At 46.3% G+C, this 23,757-nt stretch overlaps 1 protein-coding gene across 2 annotated transcripts in view; it reads left to right on the top strand.

The window, feature by feature from the left end:
* MAML3 (mastermind like transcriptional coactivator 3) overlaps positions 1 to 21,135 on the top strand; it is a 377,481-nt gene extending 356,346 nt beyond the window's left edge. The window contains exons 3-5 of one of the 2 annotated variants that reach the window (XM_081137509.1): positions 8,966 to 9,211; positions 13,161 to 13,242; positions 17,628 to 21,135. In XM_081137509.1, coding sequence (XP_080993635.1) covers positions 8,966 to 9,211; positions 13,161 to 13,242; positions 17,628 to 18,625 — 1,326 coding nt within the window. In that variant the 3' untranslated portion in view covers positions 18,626 to 21,135. Of the gene's footprint in view, positions 1 to 8,965; positions 9,212 to 13,157; positions 13,243 to 17,627 lie in introns of both variants that reach the window. The other variant, XM_081137508.1, reaches the window with a different exon arrangement.
* The last annotated feature ends 2,622 nt before the right edge of the window (positions 21,136 to 23,757 follow it).

The raw sequence follows: 23,757 nt of genomic DNA, 5'->3' as shown, positions 1-23,757 counted from the left end.
AAAGCGGGCCTAGTTGCTGAACCTGTAGCCGAACCCATTTGGCTCAGGTCCTGAATCCTCCAGAGAACTGCATGAAGGAGGTCTTAATGCAGACACCCCAAGGCATAGGTGGGCTCGGGTGGGTCAAGTAGAAACAGTCCCAGTCCAGACACAACCAGGGCCCCTCTTGAATGCAATAGGCTCCATTCCATGTCTGTTTAGACTAAGAGTTCTTAATGAGGCTTGGGTTTTTACTGTGGTTTGGTTTTGGATTTTTTGGCGGGGGAAGTGGTTAATGAATCCTCTAAATGTTCGCCATGTTTTATAATTTTTTGCTACTCTAAGTCATCCAAGCTAGTCAGGATACATCTTTGCACAAAGCTGTGAATATTTCCATGAGATGAGTCCTTAAAATGGAATTTCAGGGTATGACGTATTCAAGTCTTTGATCACTCTGTCCCTCTGCTCTAGAAGCTGGTCCCCTCTTGTCCCTCTGAGCCTCTCTGAAACATCACTTCCTGTGAGAAACCTTCAGTCCCCTCCCCAGCAGTCAGGTGCTTTCGCCACTGGGTCCCTCTGCTCTGCTGTCTCCTTGGCCCAAGGTGTGACTTGTGCCTCTTCCTCTGCAAAGCAGCTATTGGCTGCTCAAGAACTAGGGGATCCTCAACCCTCATCAGAATTTTGGAGTCCTTGAAAACAAACAAATAAGCCCTTTGTCTTTCTTTTCCCTTCCTTCCTTCCTTCCTTCCTTCCTTCCTTCCTTCCTTCCTTCCTTCCTTCCTTCCCTCCCTCCCTCCCTCCCTCCCTCCCTCCTTCCTTCCTTCCTTCCTTCCTTCCTTCCAGCAATTTAAAGGTTTTATTGTTTAGAGCACAAGTTTTTTTAAGTATTTATTTATAGTAAGTTCCTAATAGAAAAATTGAAAGATTAAAATAAAAATCGCTTATAATCCTTGTCTAACGCGATTATTCTGTGATGACCGATTTAGAAACTGTTTTTCTCTTCTTAACTATATGTTGTAAGCTTTTTTTTCTCTGTGATTAGATAGTCTAAGAAGGAGTGATTCTTATTGGCTGCCTAGTATTCATGGTATGGATGTACCATAATTTATTCAATCAAACTCCATTGTTGCACACTAATGAACTTTTAACCAATTTAGAGTTGCTTTGGTGGTGGAATTAACCACAACAAAGGGATCCAAAGGACTCTATAATTTACGTGAAAGGCAGAGGAAAAGCATACCTCTCCAAGTTGTGTTGCCACTGGAGGGACCTACAGTAACTTTGTTCAAAGCACTGATAAGGACAAATGGTATTTTTGTTGTTTTTACCCCCAAGAAAGTCCTTGAAAGCCTGACCTTCCTGTGGCTGAGGGCATTCTCACATCTTGCACTGGACTGCCAATTTTAACCCTTTCTTCTTCAGCATAGGCTCCATTCCTTAGCTCGGGGAAGCAGTCTATTGTAGGGCCATCTTTTTTCTCCTTCCCAGTCATACATGATACTGGCTTAGGCTAGAATTCACCACAGCTGATTAGTTAGCTCAATTCAGCAAATATCTAGTCTTTTGCAACTGTGGACCTAGCTCTGTGATGAGTGTTAGAAAACAGAAAAAACTACAGACCTTGCAGGAATTACCTACCAGAAAATTATAACTTTGTAAGCATTTGAAAATTTGGAACTTTCTACCTTTCTTATGTTAGTATGAAACAATCATGTATATACCATGGTCATGGAAAATATATTATTGCATGGGGGTAGGGGAGGCTGGGAGTAAACACAAAAACACATCAGAATAGTAACATGGTTGCCTTTGGGTGTTAAAAATGAATATTGCCTTTTCTTTCTTTATACTTTTATGCAAAGTTTTCACATTTTTCCAGTGATTGGGGGAAATCAGCAAAACACGTATTTTTTAAGAAGTCCAGTGTCGAGATAGAAACTCCATTCTGGTCATTGAAGCCTGGAAGGAAAAGCAAGTGTAAAGCCTTAGTCCTGATTGTCTTAGGAGCTCAGCTAGAACCAGAAACATAACACTTCCCTCACTCTGACTTTCCAGAGATGCATATTTAAGGTCCTATAGCAAGGACAGTAATAACAGCAAGCAATTTGTTATGGTCACTCCAGGGTGAATAGAGCTGAGTTTCTACCCAGGCCTGATGTGTTCCCCAATGTAAGTGGCTCCTTCTTAGAGAATGAGCACAGAACTTGCTGAACCCACGTAGTAGGTTTACTATCGAGCCCAAAGATGCTGCCGTTTCAGTGATATGCTTCCTAAGTTCCTAAACTGTCTCAAAACTCAGTCGTCTTGGGGACACAACCACCGCACATCATAAAACAAACTTTTTTATCCAACCTTACTCAATAATTTGCTGAAACAGAGCGGTTTATATGGGATAGGCCCTGTTGGGGCTCTGCTATGAATTTATTGTAAGCAACTCTCCAAATACATGGTGAAAAATTGGTCTGGACAAAAAAATTCTGTAAAAGAAACCACCATCCTGAAACCAAGTTTCTGCCCTGACAATTGATCAACTTCAAAGGGAATTCTAAGGTTTTATTTTATTTTCTTCCTTCCTTCCATTTATGGTTGAATGGGCTATCTTGTGCCCTTTCTCTAAATGTCAAAGTTCATAGCACAGAGGCATCCTAATTTTGGGTATCAGGCAACATATAAAAAATGACATATTTTGGTGCTCTTTCAGTTTCACCCTTTGATCCCAATAGTGTTTCTTCCTTTTAATTCTATGCCCATTCCTCTCCCCCCACCCCCACCCCCACACCATTTCTTTTTACTCCAGAGTCCTCTTGGGCAGTCTGCTCAATTTAGGCCAGATGCATGTTATGGTCAGTGGAAAAGTCCAAATCCCAAAGACACCACCACCAGCTGTGGGACATCAGACAAGTTGCTTAACCTCTCAGAAGCTTGGGGGTTTTTAAGTCAGTAAAATGAGTTTAATTATGAAGGTGAACACACCTGGCCAAGTACTTTGCATATAATAAGTAGGTGCTCCATAAGTGTGTAGTTGTTTTCTTCCATCGCTGCCTCTGTTTTCTCCATGCTTGAAGAACCTTTTCCAACCAGAGGAGACTTTTCTCCAATCATAGCTTTCCATAGTTCTACCTTATATCAGACCTGGGGACAGGAAATCTAATGACGGCTGATGCTTCCTTACTGAGCAAGGGAGTATACGGGCCTCACCCTTCCTCAGTCTTGGCTGTTCCTCAGCCTCACAGCAGAGCTGCGGGAGTCCTGCCCTTCCTGGGAGACTCATGGCCATGGCTCCTTTCAGAATTCTTAGGTTTGCACTGCCTGAGCAGCCTTCTGAAAATTTGAGAATTTTGTTCCAAATGCAGAAGAACCTGCAATAGAAATCTAAGCAGCTCAGCATTCTGACTTGCTTTGGAAAATGCAGGGTTTGCACTCTCATCAGGGCACATAGAGCTGGGAAGCCCCTCATTACAGTCAGTGCCCATAAGCCAGGATTATTTGCCCAAGTGATTCTCAAACTGTGGGTTTTGGTAATTCCCTGGCGGGCATGTTAAAACACCTGCAGAAGTTGTGGTTCAGTAGGCCTGGGGTGGAGCCCTAGAATTTGCATTTCTAACAGTCTCCCAGGTGATGCTAATGCTGCTGATCCTGGAACCACATTTTGAGAAACCCTGATTTTAGCCCATTATTTTTCCCCCCTAGAAGGGGATGGGTAGCATCTTCGTAGCCATTAACTTTCTATAGGATTTCATTAACTCTTTCATCTCCAAAGCTTCTAATGACAAGGAGAAGTTTTAGGAATATGATTTTCATTTGAGAGCATGGGGACTGAGACCCAGGGGTCATCCTGAGCCTCAGAATGCCCGGTCAGTGTCTTGCTTGGGCCCTGAGAATCACAGGCAGGTGCCTTCATCCAGCCCCAGGTGGACCTCTGTGCTGCTCTCTAACAGGAAACTGCTGAACTCTTTCCCAGCAAGTGTGTTCTGGGGTAAACGTTAGCTTCTGCCTTCAGAATCTTAAAACTTGAATATTACCTTTGCAGGAGAAAGTCTCTGGACACTGGTGAGAGGGTGCACATATAAGTCTCTTGATGGATAGAATCTGGGCAAAATTCCGTTTGAAATTGATTTTTTTATTTAATTAGTTGATCCAGTTCAGTGTGTGTGAAAAGCAGGGATTTTTTATTTTATTTTATTTTTTTCTGGAACATCCTTTTTCTTATGTATTGACTTATTACTTTTTCCTACAGGAACAAAGCTCTTCCACCCCCTCCCAGTCCCTATGCCCTCCACTCCCATTGCCTTCCCAGGCACTTGCACGCGGGGTGTAGCGAGTGGTGGGGAAATAGCCCCCCCCCCCAACCCACACAGCGCTTGCGGACCGCGGACCGGGGCCCTCCGACAGCTCGCCAGCCACCCCTGTCCCCCACCCTCCACACCCCTACCCCGCCGCGCCCGGGCCACCTCGCCGGTTCCTTTTGTTAGGGACGCCTGCGGGGGGAGGCGTTTTCCCGGCCTAAGGGGATCGCACCGGCCCCACTCCCGACTTCTTAGAGCCCCCTAAGGACTTGTAAGCATATAGGCTCGAGCAGAGAGGCTAAATGACGCCCCAGGGGACTTTTTAAGTAAAATCCTAAATATCATTTAGGCTGTTCGTGGGCCACGCGATTGCAAAGCGAGCGGAGGCGCGCGTCCCCGCGCCGGCTTTGTGCGGCCCGGGCTGTGGGAACCGCGGCCTCCCCGCCGGTCCTCCCGGGGCTGGCTCACGCCGCTCCCCCGCCCCTCTCAGGTCCCTGCCGCCCCGCACCGTCTCCCCCCGCTCCCAGCCCTTCCGTTTCCTTCCCCGGCCTCCCCCCCCCCACCCCCCCACCCCCACCCCGCAATCGCCCTCCCCTCGGGCTGGAAGAAAAGTCGGTAATAAGAAACCAGTTCAGTGTCAGTGGGAGAGAAGGGGGGTGATCACCCCAGAGATGCACGGCGGTGGAGAGAGAACTCATTTTGTGTAAAGAGGGCCCCGAGTCACCAGGGAATTCCTGGATTGTCTCAGGCTGTCGTGCGCGATGTCCATCACGCCGTGCGAACACCATCTGCTCGGTATTATGCTCTCAGTTGCCAGGCTACCTGCTGTACGCAGTAACACTTGACTGCCCGGCTCCGCGCTCGCCGCTGCGCCCCGACGGCGCGGGCGGGGCGCGCGGGGGCCGGCGGGGGAGGGGCGCGGGGGCCGGCGGGGGAGGGGCGCGGGCCCTGATTAAGCCATCTGCGGGCGCGGGCGGGGGCGCCGGCCGAGCGCCGGGCGGGCACCACCATCTGCTGGGCCACTGGAGGAACAGCAGCTGCTCCTTCTTCCCTCTGGATGAGGGCCGCCTGAAAAAGGCTGAAGCCCTGGGCGTCCATCCTCAAGCCACTTCGCCACCAAGTCCCCTCACTCCAGTCGCATCAGCCTTTCGTGACCCCCCCGCCCCCCCACCCGCCAAGGGGCCGGCAATCTTTGGCTCGCCGCCAGCAACCCTGGCCCCTCTCACCCAAACACTAGGCGTGTTCTTGAAAACACTTAGGAAGAAAGCTTCCCCGCGCACCGATTTATAAATAAACAGCTGGCTGCTCTTGGAAGATATTTTTACCACAGCTGGTTTTTTGAAGTAGGAAACTGCCTGTTCGGGGGAGGTAGGGTGTTTTTTACACCTCCTACCTCTCTCCAGCCTTTAGAAAATTGCTAAGATCTTTTCCCTGCAAGAGAAAAGATATGTAAAATAGCTTCATTGGTTTTGATTTCCCCCTCCCTTTATTTTACAGAAGAGTGAAGGGTTTGGGGAGTAATGAAGGTCTATGGAACCATTTGGGTTGCTGACGGCAAGAGACTGAGTGAGGATTCTTGGTAGAAGGCAAGGGAGAGGTCGGTCTTCAGGTGGGGGGTGGGGTGGAGAACAAGCCAGTAATTAAAACTAAAAATACTGCATCGTTTGGCTTCAAGGCATTACAGCCCTGGTGAGGAAAGCTCAGCCAGTTTTTCTCTGACTGCACACACAGTGTGTGTCCTCAGAAACAAGAGCAGTGGTGTGAAGTCCTGAATCCTGACAGGCTGTTGCTCATTAAGCCCTCTTAGACTGGAGGTTAGAAGCCACCATGTAATAGGAAACAGTTAATGGCCTCCGCCAGCTCAGCGTGGAAGGCGAGTCACTTGGTACATCTTCACACTCTGGAATACACACCTGAGGCTGGGGCTCTACCTCAGCTGCCGAATGTGGCAGAGCTGGTTGGGAGAGGCTTAAAGGCGTGTCTACCTCGGTCAGCGGAGGAAGGCAATCATTTAAAAATGCACATAGTCCTCCTGCCTCTAGGTCTTCAGGTCTTCAGTGAGAAACCTGAAGGCAAAACTTTGGGGGAGGGAGTCATTTGGGGAAATACATAATTGTTGGAATAACCTAACTATTCATTTGAAAAGAGTTTTTTCCCTGTGTTTTTTTTTAATTTTTTTATTGATTGATTTTTAGAGAGAGAGAAACATTAATTTGTTGTTCCACTTATTTATGCATTCATTGGTTGCCTCTAGTAGGTGCCCTGACCTGGAATGGAAGCCCAAACCTTGAGATATCCAGATGATGCTCTAACCAACTGTACTGTCCAGCCAGGGCCCCCAGTGTGCTTTTGAAGTATTTATTTTTGCCACAGGAAGACAGGGGCCAGAAATGGTTGGACATAACAGCGTCATCACCTTCAGCAGGGGAAAGAAGACTGAGAAAGCAACAAGTCACTACTTACCACTTCTGAGCATGCACCCCAGCTTCCCGGGCAGGTCACACAGGACAAGAATATCTCACAGTGTGCAAAAATAAACAGGGCCTGTCCAGACCAGCCCTCTCATAAAATCAAGCTGAAGAAAACTTTATCTTCCCTCGGGTCCCATTTTCTTGCCAACTCTCTCCTCCTTATCAAAACTAGGAAATACACTGAAATACACAGAAAAAAAGCCCCATATATCTGTATTTTTGCTGATTGGTTAACTATCCTTCAATGTGAATTTAAGTGTTAAGTCATTTAGCCATTTGTTTCTAAAGGTGGCAAGAAACACTGTTAACCCATTGAAAGGAAGGGCTTGGAAAACAGGTAGTAAATATTGAGAGCAAAGGAAAGACAAATATCTTGACCCCCTGCAGGAGTCAAATAAACTGGTAGCATAAAGGTTCCTGGCATTTTTTAGTATAAGGTCTTTTTAACATAAAATTACGTAGTTCTCTACCTAATAATTATCTATGTACAGACAAAATAAAGACAAAAAGTTTTATTAACTTCAGCAATGACACTTGCATTAAAAAAATAGAACACAGTACGTTTATGGGAGACATACTATATATATTTTGTTTAAAGGCAATTCCTAAGTGCACACTTGGCACTACAGACCTGTAGCCTGGGAAAGGCCTGTGCTAGTGGAAACTATGAATTTAGACTCAAGATCAGTGTTCTAGTTCTGCTAGTTCTGTTTCTTCCATGTATTAACTGTGTGCCCTGGGCTACTACACTAACTAACCAGAGCTTCTTGGGTTCTTCTTTCCCAGGTGAGAGGAATAACAGTGTTTTGTTTTGTGTTTGGGTTGTTTGGCCTGTTTTGTTTGAGTGATGAGTAAGAATTAATTACTTAAAACTTGAATGAACTGAAAGGAATATTTCTGCAGAATCTTCAGACAATACTTGCCATTACCAGGCGTGGTTGGTAGAATGAACAGTAAAGGCGGCGTCTGGAAACTGAATCTTATGGTCTTATACCTACTCTTCTCATCAGCTGTTTTTCCCTGGTCGTCCACACTGTCCGCTGTTGCAGTCTTCCCTGCTGAGCACTAACTATCTCCAGTAGTCACTTGAGCTGTGTGTAAATAGGTCTCTACCACTTTACCTCCTATTCCTTAAGGACCAGTTGCCATCATTTGAATGACTGACGCATAATTACAGAGACCCAATTCAACCCTCACCTTTAAATTATCCCAGACATCCGAGACTCAGTTCTATTTTTGAAGATGTTGGGAGATTACATATCTTTAGGCAGTGTAATACGTTCCCACTTCGCACCATCTACAACTCTCACTAGCAGGATTTTTTTTATTTTTATTTACCAAAGCTTTCAAATGTCACAATTACAGTTGACCCTTGAGCAACAAAGATTTGAACTGCACAGGTTCACTTATACTCAGGTTTTTTTCAATACTATACAGTTGGCCCTCTGTATCCCCGGATTTCACATCTCCCGATTCAACCAGCTGTGGATCAAAAACAGTATTTTCAGCCCACAGATGGGAATCTGTGGATATGAGGGCCGGCTGTATACATTGATCTACACCATCTTATATAAGGAACTTGAGCAGCCACAGAGTTTGGTATTCGTGAGAGGTCCTGGAACCTATTTCCCATACATTCTGAGGGAGGACTGTAGTAAAGTTTTGGGAGAGTCAGAAATTATACACAGATTTTCAACTGCACGGGTGTCAGTGCCCCAAACCTCATGTTAGTCAAGGGTCATCTGTAATTAGAATTCCGTCAAACAGCAGATCTGTCAGTTAATAAATTCCAGCAGACTTCTGTGAATGTCTTTCATACTACCCAAGAAGCTCATCTTGGCCAGGTAGGCAGTAAGGATTAAGAGATAAGGTCAGGCTGTCTCCTTCGAGACTTAAGGTAAGTCCAGCCTGAGGGCTTAGTTCCTTCTCTTTGGAGAAACACAGAATGGTAGCTGAAACCCGGTCCTTGTCCCTCAGCCAGTCCCATCTAAAACAGACTGGACTTGGTGGATCCCCAGAGCCGTGCTCTATGACTGTCCCCTGGAGCCTTTCCAGTTCCGCTGTGATAAGGCCGCCTTTGAAGTCTACTGTATTGTTTGTATAGAAATATCACGTGTGCCACTTGGGACCCCTCAGGTTCGCAGCCAGGGCCTCGGCCCCAGTGCCCTCCCCCTGTGCTTCCCTTCGAATGTGCAGTCACTGAGTTGGCCTCTCTTTCTCTCCTCCCAGGAGCAGCACCCAGTGGGGCTTCCCCGGACCACCGGCCCCATGCAGTCGTCCGTGCCCCCAGGCTCAGGTGGCATGGTCTCCAGCGCCAGTCCCGCGGGCCCCGGTTTCCTGGGCAGCCAGCCCCAGGCAGCCATCATGAAGCAGATGCTCATTGATCAGCGGGCCCAGCTGATGGAGCAGCAGAAGCAACAGTTCCTGCGGGAGCAACGGCAGCAGCAGCAGCAGCAGCAGATTCTGGCCGAGCAGGTAACATGCGCCCCTGACGGCTCACTCCCTCAGCAGCAGGTGTTCAGCCCGGAGGCTGCGAGGGAGTCACAGGTCATGTCCTTTGTCAAGATGTTCACAGTCTAGCATTTCCTGGGATCACAGAAGATCCTGCAGAATTCAGACCGTTCAGTTAGTTGGGCCTTTTCTTAGAATGAATCAGTTTGTTCTGAAAAGACAGGCTTCCGCCATCAGTTTGACGGCCCATTTGCCGGAGGCATGCCTTCCATCCGAGCCCGACTCCTTTTCTTCGGGTTTGTGGTACAGGGTCGGCATAATCAGCATGGGGGTGGGGAGGGCTGGCTCACATTCTTCGTAAACTCTAATATTTCTGGCAATAAGGAAGAAAAAAGAAAAATAATTCAGAGAACTTCGTCTCTTGAAAGAAAGTGTCAGGAGGAGGGATTGCAGAGAATTCTACAGACTCGGTCAGGAACAATGGAACAGGAACAATAGCAGAATAATAGGGCCCACGGAACCACCTGGAAGCCTGAACTTGAGGTCACAGAAAGGGGGCAAATTTAAGAAAATTCCCAACAGCTTTGAAAACAGCTGGGGAAATCTTTAAGTTAAAGGCAGGCCTTAGGCACCTATGTCCTCTCTCACCGTGTAATTCCTGCAGCTTTGAAGGAAAGCCTTCCCCGCGGGCTGCTCCTGTGTGTTTCATTGTGGTCCTTTGGTGTTGTTTTGTTGTGTTGTGTTTGGTAGATGCCCATGCCTCATCTAGTATTATCCCAGGAAAGGCCTTCCTCAAGAGATCCTTAGATGGCTCCTGTGGGGCTTGTACAGGGCATCTCGCTTTTATTACAGGAGGTATGAGGTTGTCATCTAAGGCCCAAGGCCCAACAGAGCCCTGCCCCCAGTTACCCTTCTAGAATGTTCCTAGCAGGATAAGAATTTTGGAAATTTATCAAGCATCCTCCACCACCCACTGCATGGAACACAGACATGTTGAAATCCCTACTAACCAAGAGCAGCGGTTTTTCAAAGCAACACCAGTCATCCCCCAAATAGAAAAATTGTGCTGTTGAGCACAGTTCACTTACGTTCCATTTCTTTTTTTGCTTTTGTTGCTGAACAGCTGTGTAATTATCTCCCTTTTCACCAAGGTCAGTCAGCTGCCTGGCAGCTCTTGTACAAACAAACCTCTATCCCTCTCACCCTGCGTAAGGTGTGTGACAAGGAACCATGTGCATGTCTCTGAGGCAGTGATAAATGGAGCCACTCGGGGGAAGCCGGGCTTTATAAATCCTCTCCTCAGCCAATCCCAGGAAATTTCAGGTGTGCCTGATACTTGCAGTGATGGCTTTTGGTATGTGTGCTGTGACCTAGACACAGAGTGGAGTCAGGGTGACCAGGCAGAACTTGGCTGCGCCCACTCCGTGAGGTCAGCCAACCCTGGGAGTGAGGAGGAGACGGAAGAGTGAGAGAAGAGCCGCCACAGGGCGACACCCCCAGACTGGGAGGTGAGAAAGTGGGGGATCCCTCACCCAGGACTCGAAGAGATACAAGTCTCCTTGGAAAAGATGAGGAAATGAGAAGAAAAAAAATGAGCATAATTCCTTGGTGACTGTGTGTACCAAGAGATGAGGGACCAAGGGAAGAGCAACTCACTCAAGGTCAGAATGTGTCCAATCTTTGGCCTGTGGCGTGGTTGCAGATAAACCATTTAACCCCTCTCCTCATCTGCCAGGGTTGGTTTTAATCATTTCCCAGCCTTCCTCATATTGCCCTTTTACACACATCGTCTCATGGAATCCTTAAAAGTCTTTGGAAATTGCGCAAATGTATCTGGGGACCTGTCACATGACCCTGGTGTCACAGAAGAGCTGCAGCTGCACCTGCCAGCCACCCTGTGGAAGCAGTGCGTCTCGGCGCAGGCTGCCTAGGGGTCTACAAGTTGAGGGGCCATCAACTTTGTGTTTTGAGAATGAATATCAAGGCCAAGATGGTTTTCTCGGTCTCTGCGGCAGCAGTGTCCCTAACGCTTTTCAGTTTTGTAAACAGCATATTGGAGACACCTGGCTTTCCTGAAAGGACAGATGAGGGGAAACAGAAGGATTTGGGGTCTTGCTTATCTTGGGGAACTTAAAAATCATTCTCAGTGAACTTAAAAATCAGAACAGAGCAGGTCGAAAGTAGGCATGAAGTAACATTTAATGCCTTCCTCTCAAAGAGTGCAGGGCATGTCACCATTCATGTGTTCCCAAAAGAACCTAGAATTTTCTACCTGAAAGAAACATTAGAGATCATCAAGTCCCTTCATTTCCCATATAAGGAAATGGAGGCCAGGGAGCTGATGTGGCTTACCTGAGATCAGAGTTAGAGAGAGGCGGAGCTGAGACTAGAGGCCCCACCCCATCCCACCACATGCTGCCCCACAGTGTGTCCGGTTGTAAGTGGGACAGTAGGTGGGAAATTTGGCCCATGAGAAGCTTTTCTGTGCTCAGCTTACTTTCAAGAACGCCTTTATATTGCTGCCTAAAAGATTAACACGGTTGCTTGTCTACACTTTTATCTACACAATTAATTAATTTTTAACAGTTTGCAAAATACACCAAGGTAGACACCACAGGATGGGGTGCACAGGGCAGGGGCTGGTCTTTTCTTTGGTTGCCAGGGTGCTGGCTGGCCTTGTCAAGAAAAGGGGGGGAGGGGGGAAGGGGAAAAAAAAGAAAATTATAGAACTGCCCAAGAAGGAAAACAAGAGAAAAAATAAAAATAAGCACATGTTAAGAAGTGGTCAGTGTGTGTTATTTTTATAATGAACACTCTAAAGAGCAGGGCCCTTGTATGTTCTTTGTAGCCCTTGCTGATGAAAGGTCCCTAATGAATATTCAGTAGCTGCAGAAGGAGGTTAAATGACACGCCGAAGGTCACGGAGCTACTTTACGGCAGACCGAGAACTAAGACCCCTCTCTCTGCTCTCGCCACCTCTCTCTGATCCTCTTTCCCTTTTCGCGTGCAGCGTGATAGCGATCGTAATAGCCTTGCCAGAATATGGGGCTAGCTCGAGCAGAGCAGAACCCGGGGGTGGAAGAAGACAGGCTGGCGCGGGCCCCTGGCTCCGGTCCGCGTGGAGTCCCACACGGTTTATGCTGGATATTTTCTTGTGGAGATGGACTTTACAGGCAGGGTGGCCTCATGAGAATAAGATTAGCCTTTTTTATAGCCCCTGAGAATCCCATCTTCCAATACCCAAAGCATCGATTTAGGTCATTCAAAATTAGTCGCTTGTCCCTTTGAGCTCTGTTCCTACAATGCCAAGGAAAACTCGCAGGCTGATGTTGAAAAGTCAGAGCTGCCTGGCTCAGTACACATTCCTCATGAGCCAGCACGTCCACAGAAAAGGCGTGGACCAGGCTGTTCATAGCAGAGGTATTTGGGACAGCCCCAAACTGGAAACGCCCTAAATGACCATTGCTAGTAAAACAGGTGAATTAATTGTGGTATTAATAGGATGGAATACTTCTCAACAGGGAGAATGAACAGACCACAACTACATACATTCACATAGCTGAATCTCCCAAATGTAATGAACACAGGAAGCCAGACACCAAAGCCAGACACAAGTGCATTGTATAAATCCATCATATCAAGGACAGAAGCAGACGTAACTGATCTGTGCTGCTCGGTTAGGGCAGTGGTTCCCTGGGGTCAGATGAAGGGTAATGACTGGCAAGGGGTATAAGGGGTTCCTGGCAACGTTCTTTGTCTTGATCTAGATGCTGGTTATCAGCAGTGTGTCCATTTGTGAAAATTCATCAAACTGTACACTTCAGCTTTGTGCACTTGCCTGTATGCATGTTATTCTTCAATACAAAGTTTGGTTTTGGAAAAAACCCTGCCTTCCTCAGAATGGCAGGCTATTTAATGGTGTGCTCTGTCCACATCTCACCTCCACCCTTCTTGTCCTCTCTTGTTCCAGCAGCTGCAACAGTCACATTTACCCCGGCAGCACCTCCAGCCACAGCGGAATCCGTACCCGGTGCAGCAGGTCAATCAGTTTCAAGGTGAGGCCTGTGTAGCCAGTAACATTGCCTTATAAGATATGTTTGTGTCAGGTAGTATTAAAAATACTTAAGAACTGAGAGTACCAGCCAATCAAAATGCATTCCTGGAGACCCCCTGCTGTGCCAGGCATTAACCTTTTGGTTGCTGGGTCCCAGAGAGATCCTGGTGGGCTCAGGGAGGGTCAGAGTGGCTCTGCGAGACTGAGGCAGCTGTTCTTTGCAAAAGGTACAAGAAGTAGTATTTCAATAGTTCAGCAACCAGTAGGAACATGCCGGTGCCTGTTGGCCCAATAGCGGCTTTGTTAATGTCCAGGTCATCATCTCAGTGACCATAGGCAGGAAATCTTGTACCACATCTTTTTTGCTAATCCCGGCAGGTCAGCTGGCCAAAGCCGTCACTTCCAGCAGCTGAAGTGGAAGATTCTGGCTAATCTTTACTGAATATAGAAACAGATAATGCCTTGAGGATAGTTGGGCTATCTTGATCCTGCTGCCCTTTGCAGAAATCCCAAATCACGGCCCCCTTAGACGTGGGAACACCATATGCCATTCTTTCATAAAGGAGACGGTCCACTCAAGTCTCATCCTTTCCATCTCCAATAAAGAGAGCCCTGAGGTTCTTGTGTGGGGTGGAGGATGAGCCTGAGGACCCTTCCCAGTCTATCCACAGCAGTTCTCAGGGGGCTACAGGGGGACCCTAACAGTAGAAATCCTAATTCCCATCCCTTTCCCTTTTCATAGGACCTAAGTCAATGCGTCCTAACTTCTCACGGGTCACCTATCCCTTTGCGAACCTATCAGGAGCTATGAAGCTCCTTGCACAGAAATATGGTCATATAAAAATATAATACAGCCTTTGCGTATCATTTCACAAGTGTTGCTCTCCTCGATAGGCTGTGGGTGAAAAATTTGTCAACTAAGGTAACATTTTTCAGTCTTTGGATTACAACACACAAGTAGATTGTGAAGACAATTGAACAAGCCACAATCAACATTTTTTAAATGAAATAAAATAGAAAAGAAACTATCAGAGTGTGTCATCCTAAGGGAAACTTTTGTTCCTATTGTAAACCTGCACGTGTATATACTGGATCATGTGCTGTGAGTTGTGGTTTAGAGTCTGAAAGTCGCTGGTGTTCACAGCCAGAGCTCGCTGAAGATGGCCCGTGAACATGCTGACACTTGAGTGGCTACCACTCCCTTCCAGTTGGCACAGGGAACGACGAAAGGAATTGGGCTGTCCACAGGTGTTCTGTACACTAAATTAGTGCCAATATTCTTTGAGGAATTGTTTCTCACCTCGCCATGGGTGGGGAGGAGTGGAAAATAGTCGTCGTTACATGGTTAGTCTTTGGTGCAGACACGGGGCCTCCTCTGTTCCTGTAGTTCTCACACTTCGCCTGCATCAGAATCCCCAGCAGAGCTTGTTAAAACACAGACACCCACCCACCCCTCGGAGTTTCTCATTCGGGAGGTCTGGAGTGGGACCTGAGAATTTACATTTTAACAAGTTCCCAGGAGTTGCTGCTGCTGTCTGGAGGACCACACTTTGAGAACTGGAGCTTTATATTGGGAACTTATTAAAAATATGAAATCTGATAAACCCGGTATCGTGTCCATTGGGTTTTCTAGGTTCATAACTCATTTATTATTTTTTTGGAATAAAGAGACCACCAAAATTTAATAATTCCTCTCCATTATGAATTATTCTGAATTCTTTGGTTCCAATTTAAAAGTTCTGCTCTTTGAATTTTTCTAAAACCTCAAAGCACAGTTAATCAACCTAAAAATTTAGCTACACTTAAGCTAAACAACCAATGGGTTCCTGAGCTGAAAAATATATAAAAAACTATCTTCAGTATTCTCATGTATTTACTAATACTCTAGATATCATAATGTTATATATCTTGGAAAATAGAAAACTGATAGATAAGAAATATTGTCCTTGGAGAGAAGTTCTGGTAGGAATGATTTGCATGAGAACTTACACATCTCCAAGGTTTTAATGACTATCTTTTACTGAGTTCTGTGTCTCTGGGCAGTGTTACATGCCTGTGAGGAAATGCTTGTTTTTCACAAATACAGGCATCTTGTGAGTGAAAATAGAACATAGACCCCTTTTCAGAAAAAATGTCGTATTACCCTCTCTATTAGAATATGGAAGATTGTCTTTGACATTGTGATGTTAACGTAGACAAGAACATTAATTTGACTACAGTGTCTCACCTGTTTTAGACAAAAACAAAAAGTAGTCCGTTGTTTAACATACGTAGCAATCAGATAAAGGCAAGTTAATTCTTTGGGCACATTTGAATTATTTTCCTGTGTATATAGTTAAAATTACTGAAGGCACAGAACTAGATTAATAAAATGCTTTTTGTTTTTCTTGAAAATATGGCACTGATCTCTGAATTTAAAATGCCCCTTTTTTCCCATAAGAATTACATCTAGATAGTGTAGCCATTTATACTAAGTAAAAACAAAGGCTGGCTTGGATTCATCTTTTAATACCTATTAGCAGACATCACAGCATTTCTGCCCTCTTAATAGAGGAAACTATTTCTAATTCAGAAACTTAGTCCAGACAATATCCAGTCCAGACAATATCCCTCAATATGTCCATTATAAACATACAACAAAAATTTTCAAAATAGTAAAGTCTTTTTATCTATTTCCAGCAGCCCAGCAGCTTGTGTGTGTAATTTGGGTCTATCTGATCCACCTCTGAGTCAGCAATATTTTTCCCTTAAATTTTTAAATAAACAACTCAATAACCCATTTCACCACAGTTGATCAGATTGGCCATGCAGTCGATACAAATTTAGTCGTTAAGGTCACAAAACTTCATAACAAGATTACAAGTTGCACTATATACTACCATCCAGTATTTAATCAGGAACTTTTGACTTTTTTTAAAAAATCACTTCAATATAATTAAGCTTAAAACAAAACAAATGGAAACATTTCTAAGGATTGCCCCCGGGTCTTTCAGGTTTCCCTACAGTAACCTTCATTTTTCAATGCAGAATGATATTGATCTCAAGCCTCAAAAACTTAAGTCATAATCAAAATTCCTGTAATTTTCTTTCTTAAAGAAAGAAATAATGTATGGAGACGTATTTGCTGCCCAGAAATCAATACCCCTATCAGGAAGACAAAAACACACTTCAGTTATCTGCCAAGGTGCCAGGCTTAACGAGGTTACACTGTTCTCATCTGGTTTCTCGTCTCAGTTCCAGGGGGGATCAGATTTGCTTATAATATTGATTGGTTCCCATGCTGCATCTTTTTTAAATGTCCAGGAAAAAAAACTATTTTTCTTTGTCTCGTAGACTTAATCATTATCAGGGACCTAGAAAAATCCATTGTGTGCCCCTCCTGGTCCTTTACTACATCGACTGGAGTTGGAAGGGTGACATTTCTGTCCTCCTGGCTGGTTTGGAGATTTCCCGGGAACCGGTAACGAAGGCCTCACTCAGATGCCTGATTAGAGTGGAGTGACTTGGCCTGTTCATACCCTGGCCAACTTTTTAAAATGGCTTCATTAAAGCTCTGTTAGCGATCTGCTGAGAGCAGCCGTAGTCATTGCCGATTTCAAGGAGTGGACTTCACTGGAGAGATCCGTCAAGTTCATTGCCAAGTAGCAAGTAGCAGGATGATTTCTTTTTCTAGCTCAGGAAGCTGGCCAGTTTGTACTGACATGTAATGATTCAGAGAATCTGGAGCATGTGGAAATCTATAGAGTGGGTCCAAAAAACCATCCATAGTTTCTGAGCAGAAGCAGTGGCCTTTAACCTCTCAAATCCTGCTCACGTCTTAAGGGAAATTAATCTAATGGTCTTTACTGATCGTATTCTCTACTGAACCGCGTTCTACTTCGCAAATAGAATACGCACAGAGATTGCCATTTCTTCTTAATTTAGTCTAGGGGGTGAATTCCCTCTCATCTCCAAGAAAAAAAGGGTATCTAATTGGTTGAGGATGGCATCATATCAAGAAGTGTAAGAAATAATTTGCTCCTGAAATGTGAACAAATATCGGTAATCAAGTAAAACAGTCAACTACAAAAGTGTGTGTACAGTATGATCCCAATTCCTTTGTGTGTGTCTTTTTATATATAAATAATAGTTAGCAGTGGTCCTCTCTGGAGGGTGAGAACTTGGGTGACTTTAATTTTCATCTTTGTGCTTTTCAATATTTTCCAGATTTTTCACAATCAGCATGTGTTATAAGCAGAAAAATAATAATTGTTTTTATTAAGGATGTGGTATCAGAGCAGATCCTTTCATATGAAAGCATTGGGGCTCCCAGAGAAAACCCCAGCCAGCACCTTGGTTGAGTACATTGCTTATCGAGAAGAGTGAATGAACCTTTTTCCCTTGCAGGTTCTCCACAGGACATAGCAGCCGTGAGAAGCCAAGCGGCCCTCCAGAGCATGCGAACATCACGGTTGATGACACAGAATGCAGGCATGATGGGAATGGGACCTTCCCAGAACCCAGGGACAATGGCCACAGCCACTGCCCCGTCAGAGATGGGGCTGGCCCCTTACAACACCACGCCTACCAGCCAACCAGGAATGTACAATATGAGTCCAGGAATGACCCAAATGTTGCAGCACCCAAACCAAAGTGGCATGAGCATCGCACACAACCAAGCCCAGGGACCCAGGCAGCCTGCCTCCGGGCAAGGGGTTGGGATGGTGAGTGGGTTTGGTCAGAGCATGCTGGTGAACTCAGCCATGACCCAGCAGCACCAACAAATGAAAGGGCCAGTGGGCCAGGCCTTGCCGAGACCCCAAGGCCCACCAAGGCTGCAAAGCATTATGGGAACAGTCCAGCAGGGAGCCCAGAGTTGGCAGCAGAGGAGCCTACAGGGGATGCCTGGGAGGACTAGTGGAGAATTAGGGTCATTCAGCAATGGTGCCAGCTACTCACTTCAAGCTGGCCAGCCGAGGCTGACCAAGCAACACTTCCCACAGGGACTGAGCCAGGTCGTGGACGCTAACACAGGTGCCGTGAGAACCCTCAACCCGGCTGCCATGGGTCGGCAAATGATGCCACCACTCCCGGGTCAGCAAGGGACCAGCCAGTCCAGGCCCATGGTTATGTCTGGCCTAAGCCAGGGTGTCCCCGGCATGCCAGCGTTCAGCCAGCCCCCAGCCCAGCAGCAGATGCCCAGTGGCAGCTTTGCTCCCAGTGGCCAGAGCCAAGCCTATGAGCGGACTGCCCCCCAGGACATGTCGTACAGTTACAGTGGCGAAGGGGCCGGGGCTTCCTTCCCGGGCCTCTCGGACAGTGCCGACCTCGTGGACTCCATCATCAAAGCTGGGCCAGGGGACGAGTGGATGCAGGAGCTCGATGAGTTGTTTGGAAACCCCTAGTCAAGAGGGGCCCCAAATGGGCAAAAGAAACAGGATGTGGACCCATCCTTGTTTTGTGTTTTTTTGACCCACGTAAACTGAGCAAAACTGCAGCTGGCTGATAGTGGAAGATCCAGGTGCCAGTCCACAGCCCCGCGGGGCCTCATTTCACCTGATTTTCACACAGCAGTCAAGACGAGACACCAGGCAGATCCCTGCTGTGAGAGAGGAAGACACACCAGAGGCAGGTGGGGAAGACGAACCTGAGCTCCCTGCCCTGTGATCGCCTGGCCCAGCAAGAGCTGCTCCAGCCCAGACCGACTGCTGCCCAGGGCAAGGCACCCGTCAGCCCCTCCTGGCCCAGTGCGGAGACTGCAGCTTTGGAGACACAAGAGACAGAGCCTTGAGCAGAAGGAGCCCCACAGAGGCTGCTGGGTGATTGCACAGGCCAAGAGCACAGGTCAGAAATGTGCTGAGCTCTGGCTGGAAAGAGATGTCAGGCTTCAAGACGTGCAACTGGATGTTGAGGGCAGGCACGAAGAATGGTGAGCCGTCGCAGGGAGACTACAAAGGCTCCTGCAGGCCTGGCTCCTGCCCCATGATGACCCTCAGGAATGTCAGAGGCGTTGCTCTTGGCTGCCTCACAAGGATAGCCAAGTGAGCTGGGAGGAGGGTGGGTCCTGCAGTCCTGGGGGCAGCCAGCCCTCTGCTGGTGACCGTGGTGGCCGTTGCTCCCAGTAGTTGGGCTGGAGCCTCCAGGAGCCCAGCATGACAGTGACACAGCAAGGCACTTCCATCTACTTCCATCACCACAGGGTAGGGAGACCCTGGTGGATGCTGTGCGCCTGCCCCATGACCACCGTCCTCCCCCACCCCACCTTTGTCCCTCATTGTATCCATCACAGCGTCCTCCCAAGAAGAAATGAAACTTTTGTCTCTAGGGAGCCTGGGCAGAGTCACAATAAATGCGAGGAGAGCTTAGACAATGCCTGGAATGCCAAGGCGACGCTGGAGTGTTTCTCTGCCGTGCGTGGAGCTGAGGGAATAGTCTGCCGGGAACTGAGCAGGCTCCGTGTGGGTTTACACGCACCGCATCTGATGCCTCCAGTGTCCCCAGAAAGGACCGGCCTGGAGGGCTCCCAGTGGGAAAATCCCAGGGGTGAGGCTCTAAAATCGGCCTTGTCCTTAATCCCTACTCACCAGAAAGACAAATCTAAACCCGAGAGATGAGGCACTGAAAAACCAATTATTCCACCTCACGTGTTTTGATGACAGAAAGGAGGAAAATATGGTTCCTTCCATATGGGCAAAGTCATCCACTTCCAAAGTCCTGTACAGTTGTTCTCTGTGTCATTCACTCAAACCTGCCCTAACTGAAGCCTGTTGGAAGGGATCAACGAGCTCCCCCATCGGGAGGCTTGTCTCTTATTTACAAGAACTTAAGTGTAAGTCCTCGCCTCCCCTCCCACTGTCCCTTTTTGGAAGCCATGTGCATAATTATTGTCCTAAGTGAGTGAGAGTGACGTGTGCTTTTCTCCCCCCACCTCCTCCCTCCGTGTCCGAAAGGCTGGCTCCCTTTTGGGCAGTCACATGCAGCTCGCCACAGCTGAGCCCAGGCTGGGGACGTGAGGAACTGGCCTGGCAGCCCTGGGGGAAGGTCCTGGAAGGGAGTTTGAATGGCAAGCTGGGGGCGGAGGGGGCAGAGGGAGCAGGCAGGCAAGCACTGCCTTGATTTGCTCGCCAGGTCCCAAGGTTACAGACCCGTTCAGCAAGGGGCAGGGTGGAGACAGGTGGCCAGGTGGGCAAGAGCCCAGGTAGGGGCCGTGCTCTCTCTGGGAACAGGTGTTAGCAGGGTGACAGTGAACATCCTGCATGGGGACAGACACCACCAGGGAAACTCCTGAGTGGAAACAGATGAAAACCAAAAAAAAACACAAACAAACATGAAGACAGAATACGTATATACCTTTTTCTGAAAGGTACAGTAAATAAATCTATAAGCAATGATGAGAAGCTAGAGGTGGCTGTTGGAGAAGTGGCTCTATTCCCTCTTAAAAGCTTCCTCCGAATGCTCAGTCCTGGGACCAACTAAATAAAGAGGTAGATTTTAATAATGTTGTTTTGGTTTTGTTTTTACTACGGTGCTGATGTATATGTAATGTCTAAAAAAGTTATTTGTAAATAAGTTTTTACAATACTGCAGATATCACTGGGTCTACTATCTGTAAAAAATATACATATAAATATATATATACTGTTTGTTTAAAATAGAGTATTTTTATTTCATCCCTTAACGCATCATCACAGCAGTGGTATCGCACTTCAGATGGCATCTGATTACTAATTTGTACTGTATGGCCTATGGCAACTTGCTCCATTTCATTCAGATTTTTCTAGTTTTCTCTTTTTACTTTGTACATTGAGCATTGCTTATTTCCTTTTAAGAGATGTACAGAACTCTGAAATGTAGAAATGAAGTGACGTTGACATACCACTTTTAAAGAAAAAAAAACAAATAAAAGATCGTTATCTGAACCAACCCAAAGTTTAGTTTATTTTTGGATTGTCACTGGATCCCCAGCCTTAATTAAGCAGATATATTATGCCTGGGTTTTAATTGATTAACTGCAGTTCTTGTCTCAAAATTTGGATATCATTATTTAAACATTTATATAACAGTACAGAGCAATCAATCATTCACAGCCTTTTTAATTCAACCACATAACTAATATGTTCTAAATTTGCACTGCGGGGGATGTGGCAAAGGGAACAGAGGAGCGTCAACTTTGAAAGGAATGAACTAAAGTCCATTTGTGGATTCAACAACACAGCAATTCAAATCCACCTGGTTCATTCAGAGGATTTGGGAAAATGATAGTGAAAATTTTATTTTAAAAAAAGGTAAGAAAACTCAAGGAATATATTGGGGGGAAAATGACACAGGGATTTTAGCCCCACTGGAGTGGACACTGTCCACATGCACACATATACACACACAGTCTTACATCTGCGGCCCAGCTGCGCCTCTTTGGAGGACTCCCTGGGCCATGCCCTAGCTTAGGCTGCACCCACCTACAAAGAGTTAAAGTGCTTAGACAAAAGGTTCCATCCTTACTGGAAGGTAAGAGCCCGGTTTATTTCTTGGACAAACCTGGAGGTAGGATTTATGTCTCAGAGCTCCCCCTGCAGGATCAAGCAGAGGCTGGGACTTTGCCTAAGGTTGCCTCCTAGTTGGGCTTCTTGCCCTTCTCTGCCCTGTTTCCCCAACTCCCATCCCGGGAGCCCTTTTAACAATTCACACACATGTGTCTCTCCCACTTCAATTCTAGAAGACCTGGCCTAAGACCACTTCAGGAGAGTCAAAAATAGATCCAAAATGAAAATTATTTTTAATATATATAAACCAAGAGGGAGTATGAACTTGACTGTGAAAGAAGAGGCCAGTCCTACCCACAGTGGGCTATGGTTCCAGACTAGCTGGGAAATCACACCATGTGGCATTGGGTAACATGAGAGCAAAAAATGAACAGAATCTGGGGTGGGGTGTGGAGGTGCTGACCACAGGAGAACAAACACGAAGCTCTGAGAAGGACTGAGTACTCCTAGTCCAGATTAATTAAAACGAATCTTTGTATTTGGGTGAAAATGTGTTCTTCGCTGGATGAATGGAATACGTGTCTCCTTTAAAACAATTTCTTGCATGTAATCGTCTTGACCTTTATAAAATCACAGTGCAGTGAGCGGGTGGTGAGGGAAGGAGAGAGAGCAGAACATCTACCCAGGAAGTCAGTAGGCATCTGCCCCAGGGAGAAAGATGCATTTTGTTTGCTGAAAATTAATGAACATTCAGAAGCACTAGATAAGTCATTTCTGCCTCTGACCATTCTTTTCAAGGAAGACAGGAGGAAAAAAGGCGAAAAACAAATTACCTGATACTTTTCCTTATGAATTACTTTGTGGGCCACACCCCACCCACCTCCAACCTGCAAAGAAAAGGGGGGGGAGGGACACCTGGTTGTACAACCAGTCCTTTATGTTTTTATTTTCTTTTTCATCTTTTCCTCTTTTTTTCTCTGGTTTTCTCCTCTAATCTCTTTTCCTTTTGCTTTTAAGCTCTAAGGACATTAGATTTCCATTCTAGTGTCTTCTGGCCGCGCCACCACAGACACCTGTTTCTTTCCTGCAGCAGGCGGAGGTCGTTACAGCAGCGCCCCACACCTGGGCCTCACGTGCCCCGGCCTCACGCGGGACGGCTGGCCCTACGGGCACCCCAGATCCCAAATCAAGCATACAGTGCTTCGGAGCTACCAAGGACTACCTGCTTTCAGGATTTAACTTTGCTTAGATTTTTTAAACTTTGTGAAACATTTTCCAAAAAATCAGAAAAGTAGAAAAAAATAGTGCAACGAATAACTATCTACACTTACCAACTCGATTCAGTAATTGTTAACACTGCCAAGTCACATATTTATTTTGCAGAACCATTTCAAAGCGAGTTATACACACCCCTGCCAGTTCACCCTGCGCCCCCTCAGCTCGCAGCTCCAAAGAATCAGGGCGTCCTCTCCCCTAGCACCTAACATAGTTCACATTCACTCCCCAAGAGCACACCACTCCCACTCCACATTCGAATTGTCCCAGTTGCCCCCCAGATGTCTTCCATCGCTGTTTTGTTCTAACCAGGATTTGACCGAGGAATCTGCACTGCCATTTGGTTTTCATGCTTCTTAAGACTCTTTTAAGGCAGGAAAGTTCTTCACCACCCTTTTCATAACATTGACTTTTTGAGGTAATAAACCTGATTTGTAAAAATAAAATTAGTCAATTTACTAATATGCAAAAAATATATATGTAACTGTCCAAGAGATCAGAAATTCACCTCTCTCCAGCCAGCGCATTTGCTCCCTGTAGCCAGATTTGTAGGAATTAAAGTGATCAAGAGGTTGCCTTGGTGACAACAGAATTAGAACAAAAGAAATAAATTCTGTAGTTCAGATGTTTAAAGATACAAAGCTCCAATATTGTGGTACACCCATCTTCTTTTTCTACGTTGTCTAACCAAAACCGTGTGTGTTTATAAATTAAATAGTTTCAATTTAGATGAAAGATAGAAGTTGTTTAAAAATCCTCAAGTGTAAGATTTGAAGAATTAT

Source organism: Miniopterus schreibersii (genome assembly GCF_964146895.1).
Source record: "Miniopterus schreibersii genome assembly, chromosome: 4".
NCBI lineage: Eukaryota > Metazoa > Chordata > Mammalia > Chiroptera > Miniopteridae > Miniopterus > Miniopterus schreibersii.
This window is presented reverse-complemented; position numbering and strand designations above follow the sequence as displayed.